The sequence below is a fragment of the Bactrocera latifrons genome, unplaced genomic scaffold, assembly GCF_001853355.1.
Source record: "Bactrocera latifrons isolate USDA-ARS-PBARC rearing strain unplaced genomic scaffold, ASM185335v1 scaffold_359, whole genome shotgun sequence".
NCBI lineage: Eukaryota > Metazoa > Arthropoda > Insecta > Diptera > Tephritidae > Bactrocera > Bactrocera latifrons.
The window spans coordinates 185418-198671 of NW_017537000.1; the positions used below are offsets into that span (position 1 = coordinate 185418).

Here is a 13254-nt window from a genome sequence, read left to right on the forward strand (position 1 = left end):
GGTTCTCATATGTACCACGGACAAACAGAGAGAGAGAGAGAGAGAGAGATCCACTAAACTCGTCATCTATATTTTTAAATGCATATACTTTATATGGTGTCCCATGTTTCCTGCCGGGTGTTGCTTACGTCGTGACAAACTTAATATTTCCTGCTTAGGGTATAAAACTGGACGTAAGATAGTTTTCTTAGAGGTCAACTATAATTTTTATTATTATTAATGGTAATGTGTTAATTTTTATAAGTGAACCCGATATAGATATGTACAGATATGTACAGATATGTATACATATCTATATACTAAGTACTCTTATTTATTCCAAAAAGCTAATAATTTGGGAGGATACCCGAGTTCACAGTCAATGGAGGGATATAAATCCGGGTTCTTTCAGTTTACGTTATCCAGATCGCCGGTAGGTACGATATGTGCTCATTTCCTAAGAAAGATAGGAAACTTGGGGGTTAATATTGCAATCAACGGTATATAAAAATGTTATATAGAATTAAAGGAAATGTCTAGAGTAAGGTTCCAGTGAAATAATAGAGCATCTCTTGTGCACTTGTCRCGCATTGGCAAGACTACAACGTAATCATTTGGCGTCCCCACTGTATAACACATTGGAAGAGGAATCGTTAGTGAGGCCAAAGAGTCTGTTAGAATTTGCGTCAAACACAGGCATCCTAAACGATGACTGCTCCTCATGGACCCAGTAACTGAACTCCATCTGATATCGCAAAGAACCAAACTTAGTGGCTCATTGGCCTACCARRTTAACCTAACCTATATAGGATTGGAATAAATGAAAATGTCTATAAGCACTTAAAATCGTTTCAAGATACGCTAATTTAATCCTAGCTAATCTAATATTCAAAACATGTTTAGCTTATAGATATGAAATATGTCTGTTTATTATTTAAATTAAATAGTTTATTGTATATTTTATAATATAATTAGTGATACACTTCTTTCTAACAAACCGCCTCCACTGTCTATTACTTAAGTAATTTACTTTTTTGTTCCTCATACATCTATGTATTTTACTGTCTGTGATTTAATTTAATATTTTTRTGCGGTGACAATACTCAAGTTAAGTCCAGTCAGTAAGCTGCAGTAGAGCTCATGGAATTCACTGTGTGCGTCAGCTTTCTTGCTCACTCTCTTACCCACTTGCGAATATGAATGTGCAAATTCCAAGGAAATTTGGGCAATTACGATAACTATACAAATTTAAGAACTTATGTACATAAAGAATTTAAGTGAGTTAAATAGGTAAAGTCAAATTAAAGAGCGGAGACAGAACGAACGAGGGACAACCGCACATTATGAGTTCATACATAAATATTTTTCGGTTATTTAATTAAAGAATTACACTTTGCAAGAACTTAAATAGTAAGAATGAGGACTGTAAAGTTGAAATGCTTGTTTAATATATACATTTGCCTAAAAATAATAATGCGATCATTCTAGTAGAACAGAACATAATTATTATTATAATAATATAATTATTACATAAACTTTGTGGTCATTGCATCTACGAAGTAGACCTTAAAAACGCRCCTTAAAATAATTCAATGTCATAATGTAAGGTATGCGACTTGGCTGACTTGGGTGTGATACATTGCTAGCTGGTTAACTGTTCAATTTAGCATTAATTGAATGGAATTGCAGTCTATATTCAATTGAATACGCGTATTTTTATTTTTATTTTTCGTTATAAAACTGTCACAATATATTTGTACCCTGAACAAAACACTCGAAAGAAAGAAAGGAAGAAAGAAGAATCTKTATTTTCGCGTACTGSTCCCTCAGTTTTTGAGATAACGATTTGAAAYTTTGCACACGTTTTTTYYTTTCMAAGAAGCTGCTCCTTCGSTGGAACCGCCGATATYGGACCATTACACGATGTAGCTGCCATACAAAGTGATCGGTCAGATGGAGACCTTGTACGGAAAACTTTTTYATTCGACAAAATATCTTTATGAAATTTGGCATAGTTCCTTATCTATGGCAGCACTACAATCTCTGAATAAATTGTAAAAATCGGATCACTATATCATCTAGCTGCCATATAAATTGACCGTACAAAATCAAGTTGTTGTATAGAATACTGTTTCATTTGACAAATTATCTGAACGAAATTTGGCATAAAGTATCGCCCAAGACAGCGCTACAAATGGCGAACATATTGTTCAAATCGGATGAATATAGCATATAGCTACCATACAAACTAATCGATCACTTGAAGACCTGGTACGGAAAACCTTTTTTATTCGAAACATATTTAATTAATACCTCATTGAAAGCGCTACAATCTCTGAACGAATTGTTTGAATCGGACCACTATAGCCTATAGCTGCCATATAAACTTACCGATCAAAGCCAAAGTAAAGATCTGTTTTAACTTCATATGCTAAAATAAATGTAACTGTGAAGGATATTATAGTTTGCATTTAAAGTTTTTTCTTGTTTTACTTTGCCAATATATATATTGTGACATTGCAATATATTTTCAAATGTTTTACAAATATTTAATTTCCGCATAGAAATCCCATCAAAACAAATAAATTTTCCAATTGCTGCGTCAAACACTGCATTTACAACTGAAATCAATACAATTTAATAGATCATTACGTTTACAACAAAAAAATAGATGTTCACAATAAGACAACAACGCCATTAGCACTACAAAACTACCCATCAGCGCTATAATTCCCAGGCAGAACAATGCTTTGACATTGTATTTGAACATTGCAATTTAAAATGCTTCACGGTTTACATTAAAATACGATCGCAGTTGTTTTTGTTGTACTCAYTGCTACTTCAAATACAGTTCAATCGCAAATCGCGCACTTTGTTTGCGCAATAATACCAAATTTGTAAAGTAGYCCCCATTAAAGTCGATTATTTTGCCCCTTCGCTTTTGCCTTTTCACAAACATTGATTTTCAAAATGTAATTAACTGCATTTCGTCGCAAAAATAAATCACAACAAAAAAGGCAAAAATGGAAAAATAAAAAGTAAATATACGAGTATGTGAAAAATACGAGCACTTTTTGCGCTTAATCGAAAATAAAATCCATTTATGGTTAGACTACTGTGGACAAATAATTACAGATTCGTTACACTCATACCCCTATAAGTGGCTTCAAAACTTTTTTTGCTAACGAATCTGTAAACTTTTGATTAATTCATCAAATTGTTGTTACACCCACACACGATTGGCGCCCGGAATCGAATTGAGTTGAAAAATTTCGTGATTTTAATGAACTGGAAATGTTTTGATACGTGAAAGTTCATTTGCATTATAATATTTCAACGCGYCAAGAATGCACTTGCAATTTTATATATATATTTTTTTTGAAAAGAATTTACAAAATAAATCATACATTTTAAAGAAAATAGAGAAATTAATATTGTTTACCATATTCAAAACCGTCTCACGTGATGCCAGATTTCCACATTGATGTTAGAGTTATTGTGGAACGCTGTGAATACTCTGCACTGTACAGCGCTCAAAAGGCTTAAAACTTTTCGGTCAAAGTCTTTTAWAAAGGRTAATCCATTTCTAGCTTCTATCTTCTTTCGACTTTGAACTTTATATATCCCCACTGGGAAAAATCTAACGGTGTGTGATGCTTGGTGGCCAATCCACCGGCCCGGCCCATTGATTGATGTGATGTGTGGGAAGTAGCGCCGTCTTGTTGAAACCCAAAGTCGTCGAGATCACGAGCTCCCATCTCAGGCAACAAATATTCGGTTATCATGGTGCGTTAACGGTCGCCATTGTCAGTTACGTTCTCATCGGTATCATTTTCGAAGAAATATGGACCAATGTTTCCGCTGGCAAACCACACCAATCCGTTTTTTTTTCTCTGGATGAAATGGCAGTGCGCCAGCGTCGAAAACGTCAGATCTTCTTGGAACTTCTCAAGAGCATATAGAGAGAAGTGATGTCGCGTGTTGAGGTTGTATTCTGTACGCTTTTATATTAAGATCTTAACTTAAATTGCGCCAAATCGTTCCATACGTCAGTCCGAGCACTGTTAGATAATTGGAATTTMTTGGGACTGCAAAGAAGGTGGTTAGAGACATGATGAGACTTGTTGAACGAAGGAAGTCGGTGAAAATCTTAATGGCTCCACTGGGAATGGTCAACGACGTAATCAAATAATGATCGCTTGATGATCCTAGGAAGTGGTTTTGCTGCAAGTAAATGACTGCCTGCAGAATGGGGCTGACAGATCGAAAAGACTGCAGGYACCAGGGAAACAATTGAGACTCTCTTTTGTACTTGTCCTTTGTAGCACCGTAAAAAATTTATTTTCAGGCGTCTCGAGTACGTTTTCGCCTTTATCGACGAAAATAGTTTTTTATGAGAGTAGTTTCCCTTTACTAATACCCATCTTTGGCGCATGCCCAAATTATACAGTGTTAAGCAATCACAAAACTGTCGGAGACTATTTTTTAGAACAAAATCTTATCTTTCTAACATCATATAGCGTAAGCCGATCGCACTCGTACAATGCGAGATACAGATTACTAGAGTCACCTATTTGAAAATTAATGAATTTCTTTTTACTCGACCGTAATTATTAAAAATGAAATTGACGCCTCTAAATTGCCACTTCTGCTTGCATTAGCAGGAAATATATAAATAAATGGAGCATATAATATTAGACGAAATACGAAAAGACTTTTTCGTCTATCCAATATTTATTTAAATAGCTCTATTAAAATTGTTATTCGAAAATAGTTTCACAGTTTTCTTTAATAAAATGCTTTGCCCAACATAAAAAGAGCTTCAAATAACGGTAATATATATTTTGTTCGCACATATARCCTAAAAGCATTGCGTTAAGCCATGTAACACTTGATTACAATTAGAATATTTTTGTTCAAATATTTTTATTCAATACATAACTTTTTCACCTAGTTATCATCAACGATCCAAGCAGATAATCCACTGCATATAGGCACTTAATTTTGCTGCAATTATTTGTTTCTTATTTTTAGTTGCTTTGTTTTTCTTYTTCCGCTTGTTTCAAGCGCCTAATCAATATTTTTACACCTCATAAGAGTTTTCACTTTGCARCGTTTGGAGAATTTTTCACGCCACTCCACACGCCTGCTTATTTTCTTCGATTTCAAACTTCAATCGCTTGCAAGATGTTTTACAACATCACAAAACGCCAAGCGCTGGGCTTGATTGCACCTAATCTCGTTTGTAATGCATGTTCATTACTAAATTCAGTGGCGTTGTTATCAGTTGCAGAGTGACGCCGCTGCTACCGCACCAATTAACACCACCGACATTGCATTGGCAATTGAGCTTAAGCAGCAGGTGCAACTAGTTCAGCAATGTTTTTACTATTGTTTGCAACAAAATCTAACACCTCAGGGTGCATCGCGCTAATTACTCCAATGGCAAGTGAATATTACACCTGTACGCAACAACAACAAGAACTCGCACAATAACAACGTTGCTCAGCTGTRAAGCGGAAAACTGGAACTCCCAAGTGTTTTGTTGACTTGTTCACACCTTCGCAGCTACTTAATTAAACGCTTACGGCCAGTTGCTTCAATGATAACTGCATAAAGCTGCGCTAGCTTTGAAAGCAATTGCTATTGTTGCCTGCACTGCGTCAACTTGTTGCATGCGCCTAATAATTTTGTTAGCAGCACATAAGTAAATTGCCATAGAATCGATATGTGGCATCATTTTACATACAAATACACACAAAAGGCGTACAGTTAGGTGAATATTAATAGCAGTGCTAGTTAGGATATGCTTCAATGCAAAAATCGGAACTGTTAGTGATAGTAATTTGAGTGAAGGGCTTATGTATATTCAAGTGAACGCAAAAAAAAATGTTTTTTTTTTTACGGCCAAATGCCGTTTCCCAATCGCCGCTGTGCTAAACAATATCGGTTTGTCGTCCGTGTGCTTCTTTTTTTTAAAGGATGCCTTCGGTTCGCTGTCCTTCGAACGCTGCCTCATTCCACCGATATGCTCTTCAATGCGTTCAGTAACGCTGGATGCGAGGCATTACACCAATTTCGATTGGCGAAGTGTGCCCAGCCTTCGAGATGGTTTTGTATTCCGAGCTTCTACCTCGCTTTTGCCTTCAATCCCTCYTTGCTTGGCTATTTATGAAGCCTTCTCTCGTTGGAACCCTCGGTGGACTGCACAGAAAAGCGAGAAGTTATGTTTCTTTTTCTGTGTTTATGCTTACAGCGCTTTCTTGGTCCGAGTCTTCATGGACTGTGGCACTCGTGCGCTGGTGTGGCAGTAGTACTACAGCCACCGCAACCTGGTCTCGTTATAGTGGGGTGTAGCTGCTKGCGACATAGCTGATAAGAACGATGCCCGCCGGTGTTAGCAGAATTGTCTCCCACCGACGTTTGGACTGATATCCCAGTCCGCTTCGTTCTTTTGTTGGCCGCCATGTTCAGTTTTTGATAAGGGAGTCTCTACCCCTAGGGTTTTCCACCTACTGTCAGGTACCTCATTAGCAATGAGACCATACACTTAATTCTGTGGGTGCATATAAAGCAGTCCAACGTAAAATATCAGCTTTCGCAGCTAGGACCCGCCTGTCTGCAATGTAATGAGTTTGTCAGGAGCCAGCTTGAGATCATGACATTGTAAGCAGCGATACACATTGTCCAGTCGACACTGGCGCGGAGGATACAGCTAAGAGCAATTTTTGTCGACCCATTCAATTCCGGTAGCATAGAATATTGTGAGGATACCTCATCCCTAAAAGAGCATTGCTATTTTTCCAAACATAACTGTGTGCGCACATATGAGTCGCAGTTAGTCCTTTCGCCGTTGCCATAGCTATTTCAGCGAGTTGTCAAAACAAAAGCGCTACTTCAGTAACCCGCAAGTAGGTAATTCGCCCTTGTCATCAATTTTCGTTTTGTCCATTTAAAATTAGTATTAATTTTCACGCTTTCGCATTTATCGGTTGTGTGTTGCTTGGCGTTATGTGGTGATTTGTACTCGTTTTTAGATTTTTTAGCGCAATTCTGTGCATAAACATAAGTTTGCTAATTTCTAAATATAAAATTTGTGCTCAAAAAGTTTGTGTTTTTTGTGTGTAACAAACACCAAAATACGTACTTTAATACATACATACCTATGTACAGCTGTAGGCACGCACTTTTCACATAATATTATATTTTTAGGCAATTTGTTACGTGTACTCTCGCATTAAGTAGTGCATTTCCCAGCGCCATCAGACGTCATCTTCGAAGCTAACGCGCTCGGCCAGTGCGCGGCTGTGTGAAATGTGAGTTCCCATTATTTGGATTTTTGTGCCTGTCATTTTTTCGTCTGTTGCACTTTTTTCACTATTTCTAAAGACGCGTTGCAATGAGTTTCTCATTTGTCGCAATTTGTTGCAGAACTGTGTCAATATTTTCGTCGTGAATTTGCTTGGGCTGCTACTTTTAAAAATACTTACATTTGTGTTTAATGCGTGTATATTTTTTAAAGCTGTCCAATTATGTTTTATTGCAGCATTTTCTACTGATAATTCTTCATTATTGTGACATAAAATTTGCGTTTAAGCACACAATATTAATTTTATGATTTTTAAAGTTAATAGCAATATTAATAAGAAACAATAACAACACAATTTGGAGTGAAAAATTATTCGCTATAATTTTTATTAGCAAAATTGAAGAATCTGTATAACATTTTATACAAATCGAATATGGAATCAGTACAGCTTTATATCTTCTTCTTAGTTGGAAGTACCCAAAAACTGCATATAAAACGCAAAACAGTTAATTATTCATTAATATTAATTTTGTCGCTTTCGGAGTAATCCCAACAGAAGTAATACACTTACACCAACGATTTTTCCAGTATTCGAAACAGTTTTCATAAGCACTTTTTGCCATGACCTTCAGCGAATTTTGTTCTATCTTTTCGATAAACTGAAGACGAGTTTGACCGAGCGGCTGTTTAAGTTTGGGAAGCAAAAAAAAATCACACGGAGCCAAATCTGCTGGATACGGTGGTTGTCGATGATATTCATTGCGTTTTTGGCTTGAAATTCGGTGGTTCGATGAGATGTTGTATTAGCGTCGTGTAAACTCCACGAATATCGAAAAAAACAATGAGCATCTCCTTGATTTCTGAGCGGCTTTGGCGTGTTTTTTTTTTTTGTTTTTTTTTGGTTTCGGCTCATTTATTTTCCTCCATACCGATGGTTGTTGGCTTCATTGCATGTCAAACTCATAAACACATGTCTTATCGGCAGTTATAAAGCTCTCCATGAATGTGGAAACGGAATTCTTAATATCAAGCACGTCCAAAGTGTCCAGTTTACGGTATTCTTTTGAAAAAAAAAAATTCAGATTTTATCGAGACGAGTCGAGCAAGAACGAGTTACATACTCAAAATATCCACCAAAGTCATTCGAGTTGTCGTGCTTTCTTGATATCTCTCTAACACTTGCCTGACGATTTTGAAGCATCATTTTTTGTCACTTTTTAAATATATTCATCTGTTGCAGAGGTCGAAGAATCAGCAAAATCAAACTCTATATACAATACAGAAAACGGTATTTATCACTTCTTGGCAGGTCTGGACTATAAGGAGGATTCATAAGAATATCGTAACCAAACTCACGGATTTTCTGTCGAGTCATTATCGGTGTGCTATATTCTTCCTATTGGCCAAAGCTGCTTATTTTTAAGCGATTGCTTCCTTCAGATGGTTCAGTTGTTGACAGTACAGGTCCAAATCTGCAGTTTGTAGTTTGGCCCTTAGAGAGTAAATCATAGTATATATAATCTTGGCTTGGCCACGTACCGTCTTATTGCTATTCGACAACGACTGTTTTCACTTGACATTATCGAAAGTGACACATTTCATCACTTGTAACCATCTCTTCAGGAATCGATCGATTTTTTAGCAAACCGCATCTGGAAAATTGGTCCGTACGTTTTTTTTTTTGCGTTAATTCGCGTCATTTCCGATTCGTGCTTAAGCAATTCTGAGTCAAGCAATTACAAATTCTTTTTTTTTTTAATGAAATTTTATCCATCTAATGCAGTTTACGATATATAAGTTTTCTATCAACTTTCACTAATTACTCAGTGACAATAAATTGAAATTAGAAGGTTGGAGATTATATTAAATCAAATTATTAGTTTATTGCAAGGTGTCGCCAGTTCTAAGAACACTTCAAAATTTTCTCATTTTCATATTCCTTGAGTTCCCGGCTTACTTATATGACAACTAAAGCAATGGAGCGAATCCAGAGGACAATGTCTGGAGTATTGTTCATTTGCATGGAAAAGGCATGAAATTAGAWTTATTGTTTTTGCTTCTTTGTTWTTGTTKACTATTTTAATTTATCRAGCCGGGTTCTATCGTTTCTCTAAGCGCTTAATCATATAAAATTGTGAAAATATTTGTTTTCTAGAGTTTCAAATTTGTTCTTTTGGATAGAAAACATTTTTTCAGTAGACGAAGTTTGAAATTTGAAGAGAAACCAGCCTACGCCACTGTATGTATATCAACTGATCTCAAGACTGACATAACCTAAATTGAATTGAGAAATTTTCATTTCATAAGAAAATTTTATTTACTTCAAAGTCCCAATTCTTTGTTCTCCCCTTTTATGGTGCTCTATTTTCTTTTAATTGGTTTTTTTTTTACGTTGACCAGCTGCCCCTCTGACTGTAAAAGTTCACARCGAGCAGCAAATAAATCATTTCGAAATTCGTTCATTAATTTACTACACACAGCAAATGTTCATCAACGTATTTTTAGGTGACTCGCTCTCTTTGAGTTTTTAGTTTTYCTCTCAATTTTTTTTTGTGCCAACATATCCATTAACAACTACGCGACAGCGCTCCAACTTGCGCCTACCCCTTTCACGCCATTTTCGGCACAGGTGAATCTCGCCGGCGTTRCTGCAAAAATAAATGCAAAAACAAAAAGCGCAACAATCAGAGTAAAACAACAAAATATACCGACTATAAAAAAATATATCTGATGCATGTCACTGCRGGCTATTTTGCACGGATTCACAACAACTCAGCGCTAGGAGCAAGTGACTCATTGCGTGAGGCGCGCGCCTGAGCTGGCGCTACTTTAGTTATTTTAGAACTAAAAACGTGAACGCATAGMAAAAAAACTAAAAACAAAACCAAAAAAATAMTAGASAAAAAAATTGCAATAAACATTAAAAGGAGTCCCGTTTGTTTAACGCAACCGTGCTTTTTATAGGCGGAGAAAAGAAGGGCAAACGAAGTTTTGGCGGCAATTCAAATTTCGGAACTTTTGGYGGCCTYATTCGATGTGTGGTAGGGGATTTGCTTTAAACTTGCTTCCATTCGTTTTTTATACCCTTACGGGCTGGCAGCAGTGCTCATAAGTTTGTCACGATGTTTGTAACGCCCAGAAGTAAACGTCCAGCTGAATCGATTTGAGGTGTGCGTCTGTCTGTCCATATATAGACGAACTCGTCACTCAGTTTTTGAAATATCTCTCTGAAATTTTGCACACGTCCTTTTCTCCTCAAGAATCTGCTCATTTCTTGGAATCGTCGATATCGGACGTCTTTAATGTATAGTTGCCATACAAACTGACCGATCGAAATTAAGTCCTTGTATGAAAAAGTTTTTCATTAGATAAGATATCCGCACGAATTTTGGTATATAATATTGTTCAAGGCAACACTACAATCTCCGAAGAAATTTTTAAAATCGGACGACTATAACATATAGCTGCCATACAAATTGACCGCTTCAAATAAAGTCCTTGTATGGAAAACTATTTTATTACACAAAATATTCTCACGAAATTTGGCATGAATAATTGTCCAAGTCAACGTTATAATCTCTGAAGAATTTGTGAAGATCGCACGACTGTRGCATATAGCTGCCATATAAACTGACCGATCAAAATCAAGTTCTTGTATGAGAAACTTTTTTATATGAGAAGTTATTTTCACGAAATCTTGCATAAATTATTGTCTCTGAAAACAATAATCTCTGAAGAAATTATTYAGATCGGGCGACWATAGCMTATAGCTGCCATACAAACTRAMCAACCAAAACCAAATTTTTATATGGCAAGTGATTTTATTTGTGAAGGGTATYATAGGTTAGGTGCGTAGTTAACAGTTTTTCTTGTTCTAATCTAATTTTTTTCACTCTAATTTTTCGACGTGTCTTGCATGCGCATGGCTTTTGATGTGTAAATAAAACTTCAAACGGTGTGAGAGTGTGTGTTTGTGTATGTGTGTGTTTCGAGTATAAGCATGCCTGTAGGTCGGAATTTATTTATGACTTGCAACGAGTCATCAGCATAATAATAAACAAAAAATCCAAAAACAAAATAAATATACAAATTGATTAATAAATTTTAAYACGAAACGCTGCAGGAAAAGCGTTTGTCAGCGTGACGTCTTTTTGTTTAGATAGCAGCGCGCTTATCAGCACATAACCCGGAATGGATGTCGATAACATGGATAAATAAACGCTACCAATGTGATTAGGCAAATACAAACCAAAGACTGAACAAAATATAAATCAGAAAAGAAAAAATCAAATAGAACACTGATAAAGCCAAACTAAAGAATAAYCACAACAACAATRCGATAAAAAAAAWTKKKAMRAAAGTATACAAAAAATACAAAACTAGAATATTACAACATTTGTGCCATCTATGGACTTGCAACCCTTAACATGCAACAACGTAATGTGCCAATACTTATTGTATAAAACCCAAAACAACAACAACCAAAAAAGTAAAAAAGTAACGAAACCAAAGATTTTAAACCAAAATTAGTATACATATAACACCAAATCGAACAACTAAAACTTAAAAAAATATATATAAAATAAAAAGAAGAGGAAGACAAAAATCACCAAAAATGTCGGGCATATTTCGTACGCATTCATTGAACAGCACCAGTCATTCAACGCCGCAGAAACGCTACTCCTTTGGCGCTTTTTGGTAAGCACAACTTCGCATTCGCTGCTAAACTCTTAAATACTGTACTAAAAATACATTTTTCTTATGCACTAACTTGTTTATGGCCATTTCCGTAGCATTTTGAACAGACATAAAATGCATGCGTTGCCACTTTTTCAACTAAGCAATAAAATATAGCGTTGAAATTAATCAAGCATGGGCTAGAACTAAAAATGTCAGTTAAAAAATTTAAAAAAAAAAATCATGTAACGGAAGTATTTTTCGGTCAAATTTATGCACAGTTTTATGTATCAAAGAAACAGCATAATAAAAATAATTATAAAAAATTTTTTGATGTCATTTATGTCAACAAAATTGATATGGGGTTACCAGTAATGCTTTTTGTGAAACATTTTTTTTTAAGTAAAAAGGGTTCTAACATGCCATTTTCGAAATTGAGATATGACAAACTTGTGATATTTAATCATTTAAACCAAGTACTTCGAATTGTTTCTCAAGAAAACAAGTTCAAAGTTATTAAATCGCTTGATTTATTCTACCAAAAATCAGCATTCCGCCGAAAATGGGGCACTGAAAGTAGTAAATACTAATAATTTAATAAGAAATAGTCGAGTCGAGTCTGAGTAACTCTCCTTTCAAATGAAATTTGTAACATATTTTATTAATGTATTAGTTGAACCCTTGATTTATACTTCAGCAGTGACAAAAATGACTTCAAGTATCAGGTATGTTCCCAAAAATAATCATTTCATCCAGTAAATCCGTATGATTCGTAAAATGTGTAGCCTTTCATTAATCATTATTTTATAACACTGAATCACTTCCGATTGCGTTGTACTGCTTGAATGAAAGCAAATCGAAAATTCTCGTGAAATTTCAGAGAAACTTCTTTTTCTACATACATACTTATGTATATGCTACAAATTATACACTCAGCTGTCAATTTTATAGAAAAAATAGTTAAACTCACGTAATATCTGAGTGGTGAGTAATTTTTTAGAAAAGTGGCACACATAAAAATGAAATAAGTAAAATAATTCGTTTGCAATTAAAAATTTTTACTAAAACATTGAAGTAAAAAAATAGTATTTTAATAAATTTTTCACTTCTGTGATTTTATTATATTTTTTTTACATTTATTTTTATTTTTTAATTTCTGTCTCTTATACACATCTAGATGTGTATAAGAGACAGATAGTGGGGTGTAGCTGCTGGCGACATAGCTGATAAGAACGATGCCCGCCGGTGTTAGCAGAATCGTCTCCCACCGACGTTTGGACTGATATCCC

The 13254-nt window shown here is 35.3% G+C and overlaps 1 protein-coding gene across 3 annotated transcripts in view; it reads left to right on the forward strand.

Annotated features, from left to right (window-relative positions):
- LOC108971755 (centrosomin) overlaps positions 1-13254 on the forward strand; it is a 51983-nt gene that overhangs the window by 11482 nt on the left and 27247 nt on the right. Inside the window, exon 1 of one of the 3 annotated variants that reach the window (XM_018938017.1) lies at positions 11652-11986. The exons of the other annotated variants lie outside the window; for them this stretch is intronic. Within the exon in view, the coding sequence (XP_018793562.1) occupies positions 11904-11986 (83 nt within the window). The 5' untranslated portion in view covers positions 11652-11903. Of the gene's footprint in view, positions 1-11651; positions 11987-13254 lie in introns of those variants that run through there. 3 annotated transcript variants of the gene reach the window in all.